Source organism: Molossus molossus, unplaced genomic scaffold, assembly GCF_014108415.1.
Source record: "Molossus molossus isolate mMolMol1 unplaced genomic scaffold, mMolMol1.p scaffold_m16_p_6, whole genome shotgun sequence".
Classification (NCBI taxonomy): Eukaryota; Metazoa; Chordata; class Mammalia; order Chiroptera; family Molossidae; genus Molossus; species Molossus molossus.
The window spans coordinates 18,073,044-18,094,914 of record NW_023425399.1 but is presented as its reverse complement, the minus strand read 5'-3'; the positions used below and the strand labels follow the sequence as shown (position 1 = coordinate 18,094,914).

At 38.6% G+C, this 21,871-nt stretch overlaps 1 protein-coding gene across 3 annotated transcripts in view; it reads left to right on the top strand.

Annotated features, from left to right (window-relative positions):
• Nucleotides 1-21,871, top strand: part of CTNNBL1 (catenin beta like 1) — a 160,835-nt gene that overhangs the window by 63,852 nt on the left and 75,112 nt on the right. For all 3 annotated transcript variants that reach the window (XM_036245292.1, XM_036245294.1, XM_036245293.1), the window contains exons 6-10: nucleotides 2,342-2,435; nucleotides 5,071-5,162; nucleotides 11,219-11,291; nucleotides 11,529-11,587; nucleotides 13,050-13,198. In XM_036245292.1, coding sequence (XP_036101185.1) covers nucleotides 2,342-2,435; nucleotides 5,071-5,162; nucleotides 11,219-11,291; nucleotides 11,529-11,587; nucleotides 13,050-13,198 — 467 coding nt within the window. The remainder of the gene's footprint in view (nucleotides 1-2,341; nucleotides 2,436-5,070; nucleotides 5,163-11,218; nucleotides 11,292-11,528; nucleotides 11,588-13,049; nucleotides 13,199-21,871) is intronic.

Sequence of the window (21,871 nt, the reverse complement as noted above, 5' to 3'; positions counted from 1 at the left end):
GCAGTGTGATACCCAGTGGAGTTGCAGTGTCTGCTGCTTTAGGACTCAGGGAGATTATAAGTCAATCGGGTGATTTACGAAAAAACAAACTGTGACATGGTTCATATTTTCCCCCCAGATGTTTTTCTGTTTCTTTCACATATCCAAATTGTCCAATTAATTAAGGAAAACATTGCAGTGGATTTTTTTTGGTGAAGCTTTTGCTAGCTGTGAGATTTGAGAGCAAGCCTGTATATCTCCTTCATATAAGACGGAAAAACAGCTCTTTCTTCTATTTATAAGTGCTCTCAATTTTGGCATCAGTAGCTCCTCAAACACGCAGCTAGTATTTTACATTGTTCCTCATACCAGGGTATAAAACATTGCCTAGAAAAAATGTACTTCATTTGTGATTCGGGTATTGCAAATGAGTCAATAAATTCAGGCCTTCCCCCCAACCCCCAGTCCAGATGCTTCTCTTAAGTCTCACTGAGAGTCAAGAGGACTTATTTCAAAGATCTATCGCTCTTGCTATTGTCCTGTCCTCAGGCACCGTGTAATTGTATCTATAGAGGTCTATACACAGTGCTCGGGAAGTGCCGGTTGAATGAGATCACTTCCTTCTCTCTCTTTTTTTCTCCTTTTCTCTCATCAAAGTGATAGGGGGTGAAGGGAAAAACAGGGTCCCAGAGCTGGTCACTTCTGCCACAAGCTTTGTGACTTTGGCCAGACTAATTAATTTCTCTGGACCTTTGAATTTTCTCACATATAAAAGCTGTGAGATTACATGAGAATAAATGGAGAAGTGTTTTATCAATTTATTTAAATTTAGCAAAATTTACTGAATGTCTGCTGTGTATAGCATTGCTCTAGACTTTGAAGAGTATACTACAATGAATGAGGGTGTGATGCCTGCCCTCCAAGAACTTTAGTTGTTCTTAGCCCATGGCAGATGTGAGCAGTGAATAATCAGGGATAAGAATGGGTAGAGGGCTAGATTCTAACATTCTCCTTAATTTTTGAACCAGACCCAGGGTAAGGCATGCCACATATTTTCATTTAAGCGGCACAACTTTTCATTTTCTTTTTTTTTTTTTTAATCCACACCGGAGGACATTTTCCCATTCTTTGTTCGGATAGAGTGGGAGGGAGAGAGAGGAAGAGAGAGAGAGAAACATTGACGTGAAAGGGACACCTCAAGTGGTCGCCACCACACAACCAGGGCTGGGGACAAACTGCAACCGAGGTACATGCCCTTAGTGGGAACCGAACCCGGGTCTCTCCGAACCGCAGGCCGATGCTGTAACTGCTGAGCCAAACCAGTCAGGGCTAACTTTTCATTTTCTAAGTGAGGAAACTGAGGCAGTGAGGGAGAGAGGATACATCACAGGTACACAGCAGGTCTTAACTTCCCATACAGGTTTATTTATTGGCTACTACTTAGAAATTTATTACCAGATACATGATAATTTCTTGATTATTAGGTGTTTTCTTAGTTACCCTCCTTGTTTTGCTTCAGGGTTACCTGGGGGTAGTCTTCCCAAGATCACAAATTGTGCCAGAAGGTAGTGTGAAGTAGTATAAGCATTATTTCACCTAAGAAGGGAGCTTGGTTTTGATTGCATTATTTCACCTAAGAAGGGAGCTTGGTTTTGATTTTGCTCCCACTGCTTTGTAGCTGTGCGGTCCTAGCTAAGTCACTCATCACTCGAATATCAGCTGTATGATGTGGCTACTGAAAGTTTCCTCCAAGTGTTGTGTGGATCAGATTAAATGAGAGAAATATAGTTGCTTATCTATGTAATAAATAAGCCATTTTATTATGTTAATACTCTTTGCAAGAAGTGATTAGAAATTCTTCAGAAGTAATAGTTTAATAAAAGCTTATCATAAAAAGTTAGGAATGTTTTGAATTTAACCCGAAATTTCGAGGCCAGTGAAATTATGGCTAGTAAACTTAACAACTAAACTTCTCTTGGTCCTGTGGTCTGGAAGCATGCTTTGATTTAAGTGAACTGTTGACCTGACTTCAGATGGCATTTTTATAAGGTGCTTAAATAGCACAGAAAAGTAGAAAGAACTCTGAACTTATTTCAGAAGGCCTAGGTTCAAGAGTACTGGTACTGTCACTCACTCACTTTGAACCTTGAATTTTACTCCATCTCCTTAAACTTCGGGCAAGTACGCTGCCTGCCCTTCTCCTGCCTCAGAGTCCCTTCAAGGCTCAACGCTAAGGGGATGTGAGAGCACACCTAAACCATAAGTGTCTGGCTACTTACTTTGTTCCTTCAGTAGAGAAGTGAGTATGGGGACTATTCTGTGACCGGTATCCCTCTCCCCTTTTTCTTCCCTGTGGCTGTAGGTGGATGGACAAGTGGTAGCACTGCTTGTGCAGAATCTGGAGCGCCTGGATGAGTCCGTGAAAGAGGAGGCGGACGGCGTGCACAACACTCTGGGTGAGGGCTAGGGCGACCAGCAGCCCGGAGTTTCTTTGTTTGTTTTGGGGCACGGTGCTCAGTTCCCTTCCTCCTTCATGATAGAGTCAACAGCAGTAGTGTTTTCTTCCCTTCTGCTCCCAAACTGCCTTTTCAGAAATGAAGACCCTTGTGTAAATTTCATATAACTGCAGCCTTGGTTTGCCTTGCAGGTAATAAGAGCAGCAATGCCCCTTCCTGCAAACTGCTGCCTTCTGTTAGTAGGCCTTTGCCTCCAAAAGTTAAGATAAAGTCTATGTAGAGTGGAAAAAAAAATTTTTTTTTACAATTTTTTAATCTCCTGAAGTTGGTTTCTCTTCCTACCTCTCTTCAGTCGAACTATAAACTTTTGAACAACTGTGTATCTTTATAGGACATTTTACTTGAAAAAGAGTTAGTATTTCTTTCTCTTAAGTGTAGTTTACTATGTAACCTGCGAGTTGAAATACTGCCGCTAACTTGGCTGCCCCTTCATCATATGTTAAGTGAATTCCTCTGCAATGTTCCCCCTCCTCCACCTCCTCTTTGAATCTCCCCACTCTTCCCCCTGTAAAGTTGACGAACCAATAGCCTATTTAAAGTCATGCTTTTGGGTAGTCCTCTTTATCACTGGCCCGCTATCTTCTAAAGCCGTAGGTGACATATCTGTAAGCAGAGCCTGAGAAATGAACGAGGCTCGGCAAAGCAGAAAGTTTGATGAGATTAGATTTTCTCTCAGCTCTTTTGTGTCTGGCACAGATTTCTCTTGTAGTTTTATACTCTCTTCCGTGAAGATTATCATAAAGAAGGAGGAAGACACAGCACCTAGGGAGTAAGAGGAGAGAGAACACAATAATCTGTAATTTGGGGGCTGGCCCTAGTGTAGAGCCAGAATTTGGCATTGCCATCTGTTAGCCTAATGCTGAATTTTGCTATATGGAAAGCTTATCAAAAGTCTTAACCGACTGTTAATTAAAAGGGCCTGATGTAATGAGAAAAGTACCAGCCTGGCAGCCTGTAGAAATCTGTCTACTTTCAGCGTGGCCACCTACCAACAGCTCAGTCAAGTCATCCTCCCTCCCTTATTGAGCACCTGAGGTCTGTCAGACACTGTGCTAGGCACTGGAGTCGATTAAAAATGAGTTAGGCATGGTTCTGCTCCTTAAGAGGATGACTGATGGGAAGGTCTGGAACAGAAAGGGAAAGATAATACAGGGTGACAGATGGTTTACTAGGTATCAGTGGAGAGCACTATGGAAATGAAGAGGAAGGATCTCCAAATTGTTATATAGGAGCAAGTAGCCACTGGGGCTGAATATGAAGACAGGTGCATTTTGACAGAGAAATGTCAGAAGGACCTTTGGGCAGGGGAGTAACATTTGCAAAGCCATGAATGCGCCTGAGCTTTGGGGAAAGAATAGAATTGTACTGTAGCAGTGGGAGATAGGAGTAGTGGGAGATGTGACCAGAGGAGTAAGTTTGTCCAGGTTATGAAAGCCCTTGTACACCAAGCTTGGGTTTTGTTCTAGTGGGCAACAGGAAAACATCTCAAGTATAAGCAGAAGAATAAGAGTGAGTTGATTAAAATGAATGAGTTGATTTTCTCAGGAAATGTAAGAAAGTAATTTAAGGTGTTGTAATGATCTTCATCTCTCAGGGGTCTCGTTGCTACTCTGTTCCTAAGGCTTTGTGTTCCATTCCCTGAGGGGGCTGCCCAGTTATTCTTGGTTATTCTTTAACTTGCCTGTTGGTGGACTGACATGGACAAAGGAGAGAGGAAGAAGATAGGAGGTTTGGTGATTTCTTTAGCCCTTTCTCCTTCTGGGCATTGTGCTTAGAGAACACAGAACTCTGTCTGCTTTGTATTAACATACCCTGGGATATGGAGCAGAAGAGGCCCCGAAGGAAAGGAAATGAAAGCATTAGATGTGTTTGGATGGGACTATAGGTACTTTTTTAAATGGCCCCCTCTTTAGTATCATAGTTATGCAACAAGTTTTTTTTTTTTTTTGCTTCCTAATTTTTAATTAATCTATTAAGCAGCAATTTGGTGTTTTTAAGAGATAGGGGGATCATTTGTGGTTGCTTCTGAGTACCTGGCAGTTACCTCTGCCAGCATGGCTTTCCCTCTCTGCACACTGTTTTGTTCAGTTAAGATTATGCTTGGTTCCTTTGCAGACAAAGAGAACCAAAAGCGAATGAATCAGGAAAGGAAGAGACTAAATTCACCATCCCCTGATTTTTCTCCTAAGGTTCTTATGAAGGCTTCTGTCTAGCCCCCGTCTCTTTAGTCATAGGTGTCTGGGACTCTGGTACAATAAGGACTAAGAGGGTCTTTGCAGGTACATATTCACCCTTCTGTGTGTTCTGCTCTGGTTGTTATTCCTTATTAGTACAGAAAACCTGTCGCTCCTTTTGTGAATTCCATCTTCTTCACTTTTAATTTTTACTTGGAATATAACTTGAAGAAAAGAACCCATAACATCTTGCTAGTTAATCTAAAAATGGTAAGACAGCATCTGGCTGGGAGGAATACAGGGGAGTGGGAAGAGGAATAAAATGCCCATCATGGGAAGCAGGCTTGTTGTAGCTGGAACAAAGTTGCCTTCCCAAACGACTAGTGTCTGTCTCCCTCCAGCTATCGTGGAAAACATGGCTGAATTCAGGCCGGAGATGTGTACAGAGGCTGCCCAGCAGGGTCTTCTGCAGTGGCTGTTGAAGAGGCTGAAGGTACGTTTGGCTTTGTGGGAAGGCAACCCAAACCTCTCTGCCCTGGGCATGGCTCATGCTGGTCATTGACATCAGCTGGTATCCACAGGCTGTGTGATCTAGTATGGAAATTTTTTGGTATCTCTTGCCTCTTTCTTTGTTTTTTCTCATTTGTTTGTTTTAAAAGAAGACAGTTTAAAAATAGACTTTCATACCTCTGAAAATAATACAAACGTGTTGTAAATATAAACAAATTCACATGATACAGAAGGTATAAAAACTGAAAGTAAAAGTTCCCCTCTGCTGATTGCTTCTAATTCCACTCCCCAGAGGCAGCCACTCTTAACAGACAATATTTTACCTGTCCTTCCAGAAGTTTTTTGTGCATATATAGGAGTGTGTGTGTTTTGTGTGTTTCACAAATAGAAATACATAGTATTTTTTTAAAACCTCTTAACCTGTCTTCTCTAACCCTTTCATTTCTCAGTATTGAAACACTGGCCTTATTACCTTTCAGACATCTCTTTTACCTATCCCCTGCTCTGCAAAGGTCAACATTGTTATGAAGTCTGTATCTGTCTTTGTTCATGCTCCTTCTTCTACCAGGAATGACACCTGTTTTCCTGTATATTTTTAGATTATACACATGCTTCATTAACCAGCTTAAATCCCTGCTCTTTCATGTAGTCTACCATTATTTTTAGAACTGAAAGGAAATTTATAATTTCTATTGCAGATAAGAAAAACGAAAAGTCATTGCCTGGCCGATGTGGTTCCGGGTTGAGTGTCAGTCCATGCACCCAGAGATCGCCAGTTCAATTCCCGGTCAGGGCACACGCCTAGGTTGTGAGCCCGATCCCCAGTGGGGGCATGCAAGAGGAGGCCAGTCAATGTTACATCTCATCGATGTTTCTATTTCTCTCTCCCTCTCCCTTCCTCTCTCTGTAAAAATCAATAAAGAAAAAAAAAATTAAAAGATGAGACTTATAGAGATTAAATGCCTTGCCCAAATTCATACAGCCAGCTAGATAGAGAGGTAGAATTAAAATCCAAGCCTCCAGACTTTCTTCATGTACAGTATCCATAGAACTACTTTGCCCCCAGCCCATACTGCCATGTTTCTTTCCTGAATGGCAACAATTTTATTTTTTCCTTACTGCTTCTCTTGTGGGAGTTAGCAGATCTGGGTTCTCACATTTATTTTTTATTTTAAAAAATATTTTTTTTCTTTATTGGTTTTAGAGAAAGAGGAAGGGAAAGAGAGAGAGAGAAAGAGATAGAAACATAGATGAGAGAGAACATCGATCGGCTGTCTCCTGCATGCCCCCCACTGAGGATCAGGCCTACAACCTGGGCATGTGCCCTGCCCGGGAATCGAACTGGCGATCTCTGGATGCACGGGTCGACGCTCAACCACTGAACCACACCAGTCGGGTTGGGTTCTCAATTTATATACCCATAAATGTGTGACACTTACCTTCATGGAGCATCTTTTCTTCATCACCTGGCAGTCTTATTTTATTATGTGTGCTCATTGTCTTTCTCTAAATATACTTAAACTTCTTAAGAGCAAGAACTGAGTCTCTGTCATATTTGCATCTTTTCCCAATTCTCTAAGAGCATCCAAATCACCTGCAACCTATTAGAAATGCACCTCACCAGACCCAGTGAATCTGTCCAGCTTGGGATGGAGCAGGCAATCTGTGTCTTAATACCTAGGTGATTCTGATACATGCTAATGTCTAAGAATCACCATCCTAGATTATTTATGTTTACATTGCTTGGTAAACCTTGCTATTTAACTGATCATCCCATATTTATTCAGTAGTCCTTGAATAATTCTTAAGTGTGTAGCACATTGGTGAGTCTTCTTTTTATATGAGCCACCTAGCAGTATATAGAGATACTCTTGGATTTCTTCAGCCAGTAAATGAAATCTCACTAATTTGTGCTAATGAGAATGAATCCATTGCAGATGATTGCTTTAAATGGTTTAGCAGGTAAGCAAATAACAGTAGTGAGAAACACTGCAGCACAGTTTATTTTTAATGGGGAAGACAAACTTATTAGGATATCAGGTACCATTGAAAATGACACCTAAACCCAAAAGTTTCATTTTTTTTCTTTTCTAACAAAACAAAATTAAGATTCCCCTTTGTTTCTTAATTAAATCAGTACTTAAAAAAAAATGTAGCATTCACCATATGAGCTAATGAATTGAGAATCAGCTACATTATACTCCATGTACAACTGGTTAATGTAAGTCCTTAGCCTCGATGACCAGGAGATGGGATTTTGTAGGGTACAATCTGCTTTGACAGTTGTACAGGGCTGTAGATGTGTCAGCCTGCCCCATGTGTTACGGGTACTAGAGGTGAGCTGCAGAAATAACCTGAAGCTTCTGGCTGCGGGTGGTAGCATAATTGTTTTGTACTTTCCAAAAAAGCAGCAGCTCCCAAAAAGGTGAAGTTTAATTTTATTCAAGGCTAGTAGCACATGCTGAGTACAAACCTATGCTTGACTCTGTAATTACTGTGACAGCTGTAAGATTTAGGATCACCAGGCTCTTGGATAGAAGAGAGCCTCAGAAGTTCCAAGTCCCATTGGTTTACTTTGTCAAATCCAAGAGACCATACCTGGTAAATAAATTCTCCTTTTTTCTGATTTTGACTAAATGCCTTTCTAATTTGGCAATTTGGTATTTTGCAAGCTTGGAGGCTGTTATCTCTGGCTGGTGACTTTTGTCTTTGGTTAGACATGGAAGATTAATCCCCCCCCCCCCCCCAGCCCATAGTTTATTTCTTTTCCATCAGATTAAAATATTCAGTTGTCATCTTCATCATCATCATCACCACCACTAAGTTTTTTCTATCCGATGTGAGTTGGCCGTTTATCATGTGCATAGTGTTATTTTAGATACTATACATACATTATTTCATATCCTCACAAACAACCCTCCAAGTGCGTGCTGCTACCCCCAGTTTACAGATGAGAAAAGAATCCCAGAGGGCGGGTGCCTTGTCCAAACCCCACGGGAAGTGTGTGGGAGAGCCTGTGACATCCGGGCCTGGCTATCTTTAAAGGCCCCCCTCTGGCCAGGCTGTTTTCCAGCTGACACCCTTTTCAGGGTCTGCAGCATTGCAGAGCTCAGCGTTGGGGGTTGGAGGGCCTAATCATTCTGACTTTCCAATTAGATTACTCCTTCATGCCAATTTTTCAACAAAGGACCTATGTTTTAAGAAGAAAATGATGAAATTAGGTTTTGATTTTTTCAAAAATTTACTTTGGGCAAACTAGAAACTTGAAGTGACATACAGCAAAAGCTGGAGATTTTTCTGGGGGAATCAGGAACTTAACTGTTGGGTGCCTGGTAAGCATATACTATTTTATTTAATTAATTGCTTCATGGGGAAAGTATTGTGTTTTTTTTTTTCTCACTTAACATGAGGGAAATTGAGTTAGAGAGGCAGAGTAATTTGGCCAAGATCAATTGGCAGGTAACTGTTAGAGCTCAGATTCTAACCTGGATATTTCTGATTCCAGTCATTAGAAAAACTGGTAGTACCTACTGTGTGTTCAATACTTTCATATTATCTTAATTCTCACAGCTCCCAAGAAGATGTTATTTTATTATTTCCACTTTACCGATAAGGAAACTTGGGACCAAGAAATGTTACTTGGGTCATAAATGCCCACTCTTAGTTCATGGTCCATTAGTGTCTCAGATTTTTGTTTTTAAAGCATCCATGTACCAGAAGGGACATAGCGGTGCCACTTATTAAGTCGTTAGGTCCAGACAGTGTAATACATATTTATGTCTTAATAATTTAGCGCCATTTGAAAAAATAATACACATGAATTAAAGAAAGTATATTTTTATTTCATTCTTAAATACCACAGGTACTTACTAGTAGATATATGTGCCTTTTGAGTTCTGTACAATTTCTAAAACCTGGGACTCAGATTGAACACCACACCCTCTTTCCTATTACAAATAGTTCTTTTATCACAGCAACCACCAAAACCCAGCTTCACAACCATAGGGTGCCATGAAAAGAAATGTGCCTGGATCCAGTAGTTAATGCAGCGTTCCACAGATGTTAAATGGCACTGGCCTTGCCTTGGAAGTTGAAAATATCTTACCATGCCCATGTACATTCAATATGACACTCAGATACCTTGGCACACAGTTTGGGAACTGCAGACTTTGTGTCACATAGGTAATGCATGCTCATTAGTCAAACCTAGGTATGTCTGATCCCAGATTTTTGCCCTTGTTTTTAATGTGAATGTATTACTTAGTGAAATAAATTTTAATTCAGTGCCATAATTTAATTCAATGCCATAATAACAGACAGTTGTGTTCATGTCAAATTCACCTCTGTTTGCTATCATGTCCAATTCTTTGTCTTGCATATAGCAGGTGCCCAATAAATATTTGTTGGGGGGGAAAGTGAAAATTTATCCCCTACCTTGGAGACAGGAGTTTATAAAATCAAGTAAAGGACAGGAGAGGCATTGGAACTATGGAAAGGCTATTGCTCTAGTGGCCCGATTCTTTTGGCTCTTTCAGTTAAATGTATCTTGTTTTAAACAAGAACCCTGACCCTTGAAAAGCATATAAGTTGGTGCGGTTTATATCTTTTAAAATGGCAATAGTTGTAACTTAAATAATTTGAGTAAGTAATTTTATTAGCAGATTGTCAATTCTGATGGAGAAACTCACCCCTTGGCTTTTCACTTTTGTGTTTTGATTTTTATAAAACTGCTTTTCTTAAACTGAAACTTGCCACAGATTGCATTTAAACCCTGACTCTTATACTGAATTTCTTAAAACAAGGCCCTAAGCTTGCCCAGGGAGCATGCCTTGCAGTCAGCACACGTAAGTCCTTGCATTTACAGATCTTTTAATCTAAGATGGGTCATACCTGGTCAGCCTCCTGGAACCCTGTGGGGTGCACTTAGGCTTGACGAGGGAGACGTGCACAGAAAACTGAAAAGATGCTGGTGTTGCTTCATTAGAGGCCACTCTTCCTTCTTAAGCACAAAATCAATGTCCAAACAGAACGGTGATGGAAGTGTTAGCTTCAAGATAAACACTTCCCCTGTCCTTTCCAGATACAGAAATTATTTGTCATTTCAAAAAACCTGGATAGGTAGCAAGGCTGCTGTAGATGAACAGTTGTTGTCTATGTTCCTGTATTTTAAGGATCAGGCTACAGTAAATTAAAAAAAAAACATTGATGAGGCTTGCTCTTCTCTGCACCTTATCCAAAGGGCATTGTTAATGGTGAGAGATTTGAGTCTCGCTACTGAAGCAACAGTGTGGATGGCCATGAAAGAGAGTCTCTGCAGTAGATGTGTGCCCCCTGAAACTCCAAGTAGCAGAGCATGCAGCAGGGAAAGAATTGTGGGTAGTAATTTGGGTGTTAAAATATTAATACATTTCTGCATATTTAATGTGGTTTCCTTTTTAAATAGTAGGCAGATTATGGCACACAAGCAGATAGGTTTATGATTTCAAATTAAATTTTAAACATTAAAAAATCCAAAGGCACTACTTTGTTATAAATACACTCAACTAATCTAAATAAGAACTTGCTTTCTTTTCAACTTCTCTAATGTGTCAGCTAATTTACAGCCTAATTTTATGGTTATAACTTGTGAACAAAGCTTCCTGATGGGTTTTAGTCTTAAGATTTCAAAAATTTCCATTATTCATCTAACGCACATTTGAGTCTGTACTATGTGCTAGACAGGAGTCTCTGGACTCAAATTGGGGAACCTGGGAAGGCTTCACCGAGGAGGTAGCATTCATATCTGGGCATTAGGAGTGTGAGAGCCATTGTGTTCCTCTGCCATTTATGGTTTTACTGTGTAATACTGAGTCTTGTTTTTTGAGAGCAGAGGCAGACTTTCTTTTTTTTTCTTTTTCTTTTTTTTACCTTTAACCTGCCTTTTCCCTTTCTAACTTCTACTTTTCTTTAACTCAGATTCTAGTACTTGTGAATAATTCATCCTGGGGAGGGAAACAGGGCCCCATAACATTTTTTCTCATATCTTCTATTTCCTCACAGGCAAAGATGCCGTTTGATGCCAACAAACTGTATTGTAGTGAAGTGCTGGCCATATTGCTCCAGGACAATGATGGTGAGGCTCCCTTGGTATTGATATTCTGTTAGGATAGGAGCCAGGCTTGTTTCAGATCATGACAGCAAGCTCTCTTGCCTTTGGCATCCCCTTGCTCTCCCTCTCGCTCTCTGTGCAGCTTTTGTACTCTGTCAAGCTGTATTGATTTTGTTTGCTGATGTATCAGTGTTAGACGGCTGTAAAATCTGACAGTTAGCTTCATTTTTTTTTTTCTTCCTCTATTTTTTCCCCTTTTAGAAAACAGGGAATTGCTTGGGGAGCTGGATGGAATCGATGTGCTTCTTCAGCAGTTATCCGTGAGTAATTCTTATACTTCCTGTCTGCCATGAAGATACATGGCCTGGTTTAAATGGGAGGTGGAGCTGGAAGCTGTGGGAAGGAATAAACCATGTGATGCAAGGAATGTGGAGTACATTGTTAGGTTTGAGGTTTCAGTGGGGGTTCATGATTTGCCTCCTTTTGTAGTCATTTGCTTTTTATGACCAGCTATCACTATGTATCTGGTATGGACTTGCTCGGTCTTTTGATATTTATCAAATCGAAAGCGGTGTGCTTCCTGTTTAAATGTATGTTTTGGGGCCACAAATACCAAATTATTTTCAGTTGATTCCCAAGATTATTCACTTCCTTTCCTTTCAGTCTGCCACTATAATGGAGTTTATTAATTTCCAAATAAGTTCATAGAGTACAAGTTCAAGTGCAGTGGGATAGAGGTCACAGAGGGGGATGGAGAAGGATGTGGTACTGGAGGCTAGAATGAGAAACTGAAAATTGCCATTTGTTCATTGTAAGAAATGTAAATCCAGTTGAAATGTTGTTTTGCTGGCATTCCGCAAACACTGTTAAAATTTCTTCGAACAAATCTCATCTGTGCTATTCCAAAAACAGGACTGAAAATAGATCATTTGGATAAAATCTTGAGAGTGTTGGAAGTGTCTGAGATGTCAGTTTGCATACAGCTTTCATCTTTATGCCAGCAGCACGAGTGGTTTGGTCTCCACCCCAAAAACAGAGCTTTGAAATGTGAATCTCTTTTCAGTTCTAGGAAGGTGGCTTCGTCCTGTTCCTGCAAGATTATTGATCATTTTGTAGTAGACTGTATGGGTGTGCAGATACTGTTAAAAGGCTTTCCTCTTAACATGCCACATAGCTTTCTGGCAAAGACAAAACTTTTGCTTTAAGCTGTTCCCATGACTTAGAGCCACAGCTGCTGTGTGAGGCAGTTCATTAGCCCTGATCATTACAAACTCTTCCTTATATTGAGCCAAGATTTGCCCTTCTGGATTGTGGTGGTTTTTTAGAAGGGGAAGAAACGGGTTGTGGTTGGGTTGGGCAAGTGGAAGACTTTGGAGATAACTGGCAAAGTTGTTTCTTGGCTTGGATGGTAGTTTCAGGGGTGTTCGCCTTATTCATTTAGCTATACATGTCTTTAATGGAGTTTTCTATATCTGTGTTATATTTTACAGTAAAATACTTTTTTTTAAATCTGCCTCCTTGAAACTATCAATCACTCATGGACCCACTGGTCAGTTGAGTGTTTTCTTCTTTTTCATGAACTGACAGCCATTTATTTAATACCTGTGAATCAGAAAGCTCAGTTTCTCTAAAATGGAAACTAGTGAGAATTTTGTTTGATAAGCTTTTGTTCCCTCTCCTGTGGGGTTATTATGACAGATAGGCTTTGGAAATTGCTGAATGCTGGCTGATGCAAAGGCATTCTCTTATGGCCTTGTGCTTTCTGATGTCTTTGTTTGACAGGTGTTTAAAAGACACAATCCTAGCACTGCTGAGGAGCAGGAGATGATGGAGAATCTGTTTGATTCACTCTGTTCCTGCCTAATGCTCAGTTCCAATCGTGAACGCTTCCTGAAGGGCGAGGGTCTTCAGCTGATGAATCTCATGCTCAGGTATGTTTCTTACCTCCTAGCTCTCCATACATTTTGCCCAACGCTTGTCTTTTAGCCTGGATTCAAGAACATGTAGTTACAGTATTTTATTCCCTTGAGCTTCCCCTTAGATATATAAAACCATAAAGTCTTCAGGGGTGTGTATGGTCTTTTCTAAAGTGAGAGTGGGTAAATAAAAGTATCTTTTGGTCTGTTTGTGCTCTGTTGTGTCCATTGGTAGTATGACCACTCCATTGAAGGGAAATGCCTTTTTGCTCCTCCTCTTAGTGTGTTGGTTTTGGGAAATCTAAAACTTCTGTACATATCCTATGTCAATTTCTAAACTTAGCCCGTTTTTTTCTTTTTAATCCTCACCTGAGGACATTTTTGCATTTATCTTCAGAAAGAGAGGGAGTAAGAGAGAGAGAAATATCAGTGAGAGAGAGAGCCACATTGAGTGGTCGCCACCCACAGGACCCCAACTGGGGCAGGGACAAACTACAACTGAGGTACGTGCCCTTAGCGGGAACGCAACCCAGGACTCGCTGGTCTGCAGGCCTATGCTCTAACCATTGAGCCAAACCAGCCAGAGCTAGCCTGGTTTTTTATATCCCATATAAACCTATTTATTTCATATGTTTGTGTATATTTTATTATTGACAGCAGACTATCATTTATATTTTTATTTATACATATTTTTCAATATACATTATTATTATTTGTTATTATTGTTAATATTCACCCGAGGATATTTTTTCATTTATCTTTTTTTAGATAGAGTGGAAGGGAGGAAGGGAGGAAGGGAGAGAGAGACAGAGAAACATCCATGTGAGAGAGACACATCGATTGGTTGCCTCCTGAACTACCCCAACCATGGCTAGGGATCTAACCTGCAATCCCGGTATGTGCCCTTGACCGGCAATCAAACCCAAGACCTTTTTGTCCATTCACTGATGCCCTAACAGCTGAGCCAAACCAGCCAGGGCAATATACATTATTTTCAATGATGAATTGTACATGTGCTATGTGGCTAGCCTAGGAGATATGAAAATGTGCAAGACAGTTCTAAAATTTTTCTTTATAGGACTTTCCTTATATATCTTATTATTTATGTTCTGATTTCTTAAAGTATTTAAACTGGACATCATGTTAGCATATTTCACAGAATCCTAAAGTTGGAAGTAAGTGGGAGGTATCTTATATCCATAACTTTTTTTAAAAATCTGGCTAAAAAAAGGGAGTAGAGAGATGAGAGAGATTGGGAGGAGGGTGGATATAGCCAGAGTGTGATGTAGGGTCAAGGGACAGTTTTCTAAATTGAGGGATACTAGATCATGTTTGCATAGTCGGAAGACTCTAGTCATTATTGAATTATTCTTTATGAAATTGAGCCAGAGTGTATTGTCTTGAAACTTCTAGTCCCATATACTTGAAAAATTCTGATAAACTATTTCTTTGACAAAATTTATTTACTTATTTATTCATTGTCACCTAAGGATATTTTTTTGTTGATTTCTTTTTTTTTTTAGATAGTGTGGGAGGGAGGGAGGGGAAAAGAGAGAGAGAGAGAGAAAGAGAGAGACATCGATTGAGAGAAACACATCACTTGGCTGCCTCCCTCACAACTTGGGCCGGGGATTGAACTGGCGCTCTAATCGCTGAGCCAAACTGGCCAGGGCTGACAAAATATTTTTATAAATTGGATATAGCTCTGGTCGGTTTGGCTCAGAGGTTAGAGTGTTGGCCTGCGGACCAAAGAGTCTCGGGTTTAATTCCCGTCAAGGGCATGTACCTCGGTGGTGGTCGTCCCTGGCCCTGGTTGGAGTCATGAGGGAGACAGCCAGTCGATGTGTCTCTCTCACAGTGATGTTTCTGTCTCTCCCTCCCTCCCTTCCGACTGTATCTGAAGATAAATGGAAAAATGTCCTTGGGTGTGGATTTAAAACAAAAAAAAAGGATATGTATCTATTAAATATAATTTAGAATATAGATATGTAAAACTACTCTTAAAACTGATTAGAAACTATTTTGAGTAATGGGCTTATAGGGAAATGATTAAGACAGGATTCTTGCCTCCAAGAGAAAACAAAACAGCTCTACCATCCCTGTACAACCCAACTTTGAGTGTTTATGCCTATTCTTTTTTTTTCTTTGTTTTCTTGTTTTTAACAGCTTTTTAGGCTTGCCACACATATATTTTTCTATACTGTTTATTTTTAAACTTAACATGCTGTTTCCCATGCTGTGACATAATCTTCATTAGTGTTTCCTTTTTTTTTTTTTTTTTATCCTCACCTGAGGACATTTTTGCATTTATCTTCAGATAGAGTGGGAGGGAGAAAGGGAGGAAGAGAGAGAGAGAGAGAAACAATGATGTGAGAGAGTCACATCGACTGGTTGCCTCCGCACAACCCCTGCTGGGGCTGGGGCTGGGGATGAACCGCAACCGAGGTACGTGCCCTTAGCGGGAACTGAACCCAGGACTTTCTGGTCTGCGGGCCGACGCTCTAACCGCTGAGCTAAACTGGCCAGGGCTTCATGAGTTTTCAGTAACTGCCTAATGGACTCTAAGGGACTCTAGCTTACCTGGTATTCTGTTGTTGATATTGAGATTACTTCTAATATTTTGATATTGTAACAAATTCTATGATGACCATTTTCTACTTAAAATTGTTTTTATATTTAATATTATCAAGGTGTATGTTTCTAAAATATCTTCTCTTTAAAGGCTTATGTAGGGCTGAGGGCACAGTAGACCTCTTCATTTGTCCAGTGTGTATCAGACCTTAGATTGATTGAAAATCTCCCTTTCTGGAATTGCTTTAGAATTTTTATTTTAAAGTGCAGAGAGGGGCATTGAAATTATTCAGACGCCTTTAGTGTTCAGGTGATTTTTGCTAGCTTTACTCTCTTGAGTCTTTTGTTTGCCTATCTCCTTTACCCTTCTAATTGCCTTTTCTTTTGTTGAAATGACCGTTCTTCTCTCAAGTAAATAGCAAGTAAAGAAGATGCGTTTGGCTTCCTGGACCTTCTAACCTTAAAACTACACTCCGCAGGGACTTTTTCCTAAGCTTCTTAAAGGTCTGAACTTCTAGTGTCTTTGGATGGTTGAGTGCAAATGTGAAGTGATGTATTCCTGTAGCATATGGCTTGGTAATGTGTAGCAGTAGGGAGCTGAATAAATAACTAGAAATATGGATTATTCAAACAGGAATGCCGAGATTCTGGGAGCCTAATTAAAAAGAAGCTCCAAAGACTTAGAAACTATTTCTCTAGGATCTCCTAACTTTTCATTTTTGAACACTGAAGTTACTGTTAGATTAATTCTTTTGCATTAATTGGCTATATTAGCAGATTCAGCATTTCCTTTTTTCTTTTTTTCATGTTCTTTATCCTGTGTTATTTTTGTTACTTTTCTTCTTTTGACTCCCAACTGGGAAGTTTAATTGGAAGGAAATTTTTTTTCTGTACTAGATTTTTCCTTCCTGATCTAGCCAGAGCTGCCAAGTTGTTCTCTGTTAGAGAGAACCTATTCAAGACTAGGAAGCTGTAAAACTAGAAGTTCAGGAAATTTTCTATGGTTCCATTGCTCCTAAATACTAGTTTTACTTTAATTCAGTCATTTATTAAACAGTTATGAAATGTGCACTTGGAGAGGTAGCAGTATAATATAACATGGAAGTGATGCAGGCATTCTGGGGGTCTGAGGAACCAAGGGTGTGTGACCCACTGTGATTCTTGGCTTTGCACAGGAAGGAATTCATATACAAGCCAACATAAAGTTTAAAGTGAAAGAGTTTATTAGTGAAGCAATGAGACACAGAATGGGCTATTCCACAGACAGAGCAGCCCCTCCCTAGTGGGATTTACTTATTTCATTGAGGCTCATTTAATTGAGGGGTAGGGCATTCAATAAGGAGGAGGAATACTTAGGATATTTCCAGGGAAAGAAAGCCCTGTTGGCCATTTTGGTTCCTTATATGGGCTTTCCATTTATCATGGCACAAGGGGTTTGTTGTTTAGTATGTTCATGTATTGCAATGAGCGTATAATAAGATGAGGTTACCATAAGGTGAAATTAGTTGCCATGTTCAATGGAGCTGGTCTCTGTCAGTTTTAAGCCATAAATCCTTTGGAGGTTGGTCATACTATCTCTTTGACAGTCCCTGTAGCCCTTATTAGTTAGAGTTTTGCCACATACCCTATCTCAGAAGGAAGGGCTTTGGAGTATTGGTGAATACTGGTTTGGAACATAGCTCTTTCACTTATTGATTGTATATTTGGTGAGTTACTCTAACCTTTCTGACCTCTGACCCTCATTTTTCTAATCTGAAAAATGGGAGTAACAATACCAAATTTGCAGGAATTTTGTGAGAATTAAATTATATGTAAAGTGTCGAGAACAATTCTGCAGCTACATTGATAAAAATCTATGTTAACTTACAATGTTAAGTGTTAGGCTTATACAGAGATGAACAAGACAGGATTTCTACCTTCAAGAAAATCAATATCTAGTGAGGGAGGCAGATATTAAATAACTGTAATGTAATTTAATTTCTTAACTATTAAGAGGAACAGTTAATTTTGCATGTCTCTACCCTGTGAACTTTTTTAACATTTCTGATTGATAAGAAAAAGTTAACAAGATAGTCATTTATATACACACATTACCACACACACATATACTGCCCAATTTCATATATTTTTATTTATTTATTTATTTTTTTATTTTTTATTTATTTTTTATTTTTTATCCTCACCCGAGGATATTTTTCCATTTTTTTGTACAGATAGAGTGGGAGGGAGAGAGAGGAAGAGAGAGAGAGAGAGAGAGAGAGAGAGAGAGAGAGAGAGAGAAAAACATCGATGTGAAAGGGACACATCAAGTGGCTGCCACCCGCACGACCAACCAGGGCCGGGGACAAACTGCAACCGAGGTACATGCCCTTAGCGGGAACCGAACCCGGGTCTCTCCGGACCGCAGGCCGACGCTCTAACCACTGAGCCAAACTGGCCAGGGCGATATTTTTATCATTTCTGTTGAGGCATAATTTGTATACAATAAATCACACCCAGTTTAAGTGTACAGTCTTCATTTTCACAGATTTATGCACCTTTGTTTTCACCATAATGAAGATATAGAACAGAATTGTCCAATGAAAATGTGATGTGAATGTGATATTTTGTAGTAGCCATGGTAAAAAGGTTAAAAGAAACAAAATTAATTTTAATAATGTATTTTATTTAACCCACTATATTAAAAATTATTTTAACATGCAATCAATAAAAAATTGAGCCATTTTACGTTCATTTTTTTATACTGTCTTTGAAATCCAGTGTATATTTTACATTTATACCTCTATTTAAATGCTAAATTTTTATTAAAGTACTTTATTTATATTTATTTTCATAAAATTTACAGTTGAAAAAGTAGATTTCTATACTCAATTTTCTCCAAACATACTTAAATGTGTCCCAATAACTGAATCATATCTTAAATTTATTTAAATTAAATTTTATTATTTTTAATTGAAAAATTTTTTTTTCTTTATTGATTTTAGAGAAAGAGGACGGGAGAGGGAGAGAGATAGAAACATTGATGAGAGAAAACATTGATTGGCCACCTCCTGCATGCCCCTCACTGGGGATTTGGCCCATAACCTGGGCTTGTGCCCTGACTAGGAATCGTACCCGTGACTTCTTGGTGCATGGGTTGACACTGAACCACTGAGCCACACCAGCCAGGCTAAATTTAAATTTTAGCTCTTTATTTGCATTATCCTCATTTCCGTTGCTCAATAGCTACATGTGGCTAGTAGCTACCGTATTGAACATACATACATAGACAGTTATTATCACCCCCAAAATTCACTTGATCCCTTTTGCAGTTAGTTCCTATAAGTCCACCTCTGACCCCAGCAACCACTGTCATTCTAGAATTTCATATAGGTAGAATCATACAGTATGTGTTTTGTTTAGCTTATTTCACTCAAGGGATTGTTTTTGACACTTATTCATTTTGCATATATTGGTAGTTTTTGTGTGTGTGTTTAATAGTATTCCATTCTATTTCTGCATTCCAGTATATCAGATTGTTTGTTTATTAACCTGTTGATGGATATTTGGGTTGTTTCCAGTGAAAGTTTACTATCAGAAACTACACAAGCTGTTTTCCAAAGTAATTGTATCATTTTGTATTTCTACCAGCAAGTCATGAGAATTGCAGTTGCCCCATATCCTCTTTAACACTTGGCATTGTCAGACTTTTAATTTTAGCCATTTGAGTGAGTATGTATTGTAGTTTTAATTTTCATATAGCTGATAACTAGTGATGTTGAACATCTTTTCATATACATATTGACCTTTCTTACATCTTTTACTAAAGTCAAACTTATGTTTAAACCTTTTATCTATTTTTTATTTAAGTTGTCTTAGTGAGTTTTAAGTGTGGTTTATTCTAGATACAAGTATTTGTCAGGTACATGTTTTGGAAATATTTTTTTTCTAGTCCATGGCTTGCCTTTTCATGTTTTAGCAGTGTCTTTTAAAGAGTAAAAGTTTAACTTTGAGGAAGTCTAATTTATAAATATTTGTTCTATGAATTGTCTTTGGTATTATATATGAACTCTGTTTGCCTAACCCAAGGTATCGAAGCATTTCTTTCATGTTTTCTTCTAGAATGTCTGTTTCAGGTTTTACATTTCTATGTCTATGATTCATTTTAAATTAAGTTTTGTATATGCTGTGAGGTATGAGTTGAGGTTTTTGGTTTTGTTAGTGGTAAATGTTAGACCTCAGTACTTGAGTTTGGCTAAGACAAGAATTCAGAGCCAAGGAACTCAAATCAAAAGAGAAAGTTTATTCAGCAAGTAAAGAGAAAGTACACTCAAAGGAAAAGAATCCAATGAGCTGCTGTAAGAGCTGCTCTGGGATGCTGGCAAGTGTTCCTTTTCTAGCTGGGAGGGGCTAGGTGGGAGGGACTAAGTAATTCCTTCTTCAGGCAGACTTACTGGTTGTCTTTTGTCCTGTATGAGTCACATGAAGTTTGTCTCTGGCCTTGTTCCTCCTCTAAGGGGGTCTGCCACAAGACTAGTGACATGAAAGGTCAGAGGATCCAAATCCTGACCAGAGATATGCTAGGGGAGAAAGATCACCCTGGGGCAAGGTCCCAGCCCACTTTTGCCCATTGGAAGGTACCCAGAACTTTCTGCCCTGGTGACCTTCAGTGCCTGGGTTATAGTTCCTTCTCTGCCTGTGCCTATCTAACTGCCTATTGCAGTTTGATTTATTCTTTTTGCATCTAGATGTTCAGTTCTGGCATTATTTATTGCAAAGACTTTCCATGTTCCATTAAATTGCCTTTATACCTTTATCAGATATCATTTATCTCATCTGTGTGGGTCTATTTCTATTCTTTCTATTCTCCATTGATCTATGTGTCTCTCTTTTTGCCAACACCATACTGTTGTGCTATAGCTTTATAGAGAAGTCTTGAAGTCATCTGGCAACATCTTTCAAAGATTGTTTTAACTACTCTAGTTCCTTAGTTACTTTGTCTTTCCAGCCTGCCAATTTCTAGAAAACCCTGCTGGGATTTTTATTGGGATTACATTGAATCTATAGATTATTTTGAGAAAAATGGACATCTTTACAATAATGTTTTTCAGTCTATGAACATGGTATATGTCTTTATTTATTTCGGTTTTTTATTTCTTTTATCTGTGTTCTAATTTTTCTTAAGACAGTTTTATATTTTATATTTCTAGAAATTTTTTACTTTCATATAGACTTTCAAGTTTATTAATATAAATTGTCCATGCATTATAATTATTTTCCATAGCTTTTATTTCATTTCCTTTTGCATTTTCTGTAGTTTATGAACCTTTTATAATTCCTAATGTTATGTATTTATATCTCTTTGCTTTTTTTCCTGAATCAGATTTGTTAGAAGTAATTGGGATGGTTTTGCTTTCACTTGATGTGTTTGTGTACTTTTTGCCTTCTCAGGCCATTTTTTTTTCTGCCTTTCTTTTCTACTTTTCCCTTTTCTTTCTACTTTCCATTTATCATGTTTCCCTTTTTCTAAATTTCTGAGTTGAATAGTTAATACTTTTCAAAATAATTTTCTTATTTAAAAGTAAAGATATTTAAGGTTAAAAATGTTATCTTAAAATCGCTTAGCTTCATCACATATTTCCAAGTGGTTAAGTCTTCTTTTCTTATTACATTAACAGAAAATATAAATTGAAAAAGACCTACTTTTCTGAATTTGAGACTTTGTGGTCTTGTAGATGGTTATTTTTTGTAAGTATTCTATGGACATTTGAATAGAATTTGTGTTTCTATGATTTTGTGTTTATTATATCCCTTCCCATCATTTTTATCTTTGGCTTTTTATGTCATTTGTATTATATGTGGCTCTTATTAAGAGCATAAAGCTTTTTATTTGCATTTTTAGTCCAATATGAGAGTTTGTCTCTAAGTAGATGAATTTAATGTATTTATTTTATTTTAATGACTGTTATGTTTGGCCCTTTTCTTGTTAGTTTATTTTATTCTAATGGTTTCCTTGATGGTTTTATTTTGTTTGTCTTGTATTTTGGTTCTTTCCTCAGTTTCTTCTTCTGTGGAAATTATTCTACTTCTTTTCTGTTGGTGAATTTGACGTTTTTTTTAAAAAACGACTTTCTTTGT